The sequence below is a fragment of the Puntigrus tetrazona genome, chromosome 7 (genome assembly GCF_018831695.1).
Source record: "Puntigrus tetrazona isolate hp1 chromosome 7, ASM1883169v1, whole genome shotgun sequence".
Lineage (NCBI taxonomy): Eukaryota > Metazoa > Chordata > Actinopteri > Cypriniformes > Cyprinidae > Puntigrus > Puntigrus tetrazona.
Window position 1 is genome coordinate 23,652,360 of NC_056705.1, and position 1,858 is coordinate 23,654,217.

General features: G+C 39.0%; 1 protein-coding gene across 1 annotated transcript in view; it reads right to left on the reverse strand.

Annotated features, from left to right (window-relative positions):
• Positions 1 to 1,858, reverse strand: part of LOC122348753 (T-cell immunomodulatory protein) — an 18,272-nt gene that overhangs the window by 6,715 nt on the left and 9,699 nt on the right. Inside the window, exon 3 of the mRNA XM_043244593.1 lies at positions 344 to 426. Coding sequence (XP_043100528.1) covers positions 344 to 426 — 83 coding nt within the window. The remainder of the gene's footprint in view (positions 1 to 343; positions 427 to 1,858) is intronic.

The window sequence follows — 1,858 nt, forward strand, 5'->3', positions numbered from 1 at the left end:
TTTATTTTTTTTATTATTTATTTTACAATTTTTTTCCATAAATTAAAGTTAATTTTACATTTTGAATACAGATATCTTAAGTATGTGTTTGGTCAAGGTACAACCTGCATAGTGGGGCTAAATGCCCCAACAAGAATAGTAAATTTTGGGGGTCAAAATTATGACCATTATCATATTATATTATTAAAATGATTTCTTTTTTTGAAAATGTAAAAACAAGATTGTTTTCTGTATTAGTTTTTTGGTTAGAGGACAGAATGTAAAAGATGTACATTAAAAGAAAAACATTTTGTTTAGAGAAAGTCCTCATAAAACACAAAACTGTGTGTGTGCGTGTGTGTACCTGCGAGGGTCATTCTGTGGGTACGGTATAACGATGAGCTGGGAGTTAGGAATGATAGCGGTCCATTCCTGTTTCCTCACGTCCTGCAGGAGAAAGAACATGATAGATGGAAGAGAGAGAGAACGAGCGCAAAGAATATTAGTACCATTGCCGTTATGGAAATTACAGCACATTCAATTTCTGCAGCTGTCCTTTGGCAAACATGCGCAAGAGCTGATGTGCCTCTGTGGAAGACGGGGGGATTTACGGGAGATTTTATTATTGAATAATTGGACATTATTGAAGTGAGGGGTCTTAACGGAGAAGAGGGCATGTTTAACACATGTCTATCTTTAGTCATCATTAAACACATATTTGCTGATACAATGTTCCAACTTCCCTTGTCAACCAATTTAGCCCACATTTAGAGTGTTTAACTAAACTTTTACAAGCTAGAGGGAGAGCTACACTTCAGGTATAGTTAGATATTCTCAGTGTGAAGTGAAGCTTCAGTGCTATTACTAAAGAGAGCAGGAAAGAGGAGTCCAATCAGAGGATTCAGCATCACTTTAAAGTGCAGATGAGTAGGTGGGAAGCCATTTGCAGGCAGGTGATCAAAGCTACACAAAACAAGTTTTAAAAATATCTGTGAAGTTCAACACTGTTACCTCAAACTGGCTACAACCGATTGAAATCCTTCAGCCACTAACCTCGTTTATGTTCACTTCAAATACTCAGCCAAACTGCTAATTTGTCAAATATTTGCTCTGCTCTTAGAGCGATGCTAATAACAATTAAGCACTGAAAGAACCAACACACGAGAGCTAATGAAAACAGCCTCTTCTGTCCGGGTTGAAATCATAAGTCTTTCAGTAGGAGAAACTGGCATAATTTTCAGTGCATCATGCAGCTAATAAGCCTCCAAACACGAAGCAGCATCAACAGTCGTCTATTCCCCCAGCTATTTGCAAAAAGTTCATTAGAGGAAGGGAAATCTCTGGAAGCTTTAATGTATTATGAAGACAGTACCTTTATCAATTACAAAGGTAATTTTCCCTCTTCAACTTGTTTCTCGACAGCAATTAGTAGCAAACGGTAAATCCGTCTTTTTGAGGGAATCCTCCAGGGGTACAGATTTTAATTTCCGACAACACATTTATCATAACTCAACATTACGGTATGAGCATGAATATATGCACGGTTGAGGAAGAGTGTGGGGTCTGAACTAGATATTTTTAGCATGTGTCTTCAGTGAGTAAGGATGAGGCCTGCAAATGGAAGGAAAGGGGTGGTATTCGGTCTCCCTGTGGGGTGTCGAGGCTCTGCTTACTGCGGAGGTCAACCGTGGGCACCGACTGAAAGACAAAGATTTGTTACAGTCAAAGAGCCTCTACTGCTGCTCTGAGCATTAAAGAGGGAGGGCAGCTCAAGCCCACACATTTAAGAGTTACAGTAACCGACAGGCCCTGGCCTTACGATTATGCAACGGAGAGAACGCATTGGGGCGTTTAAAAAAAAAAAAAAAAAAAAAAAAAA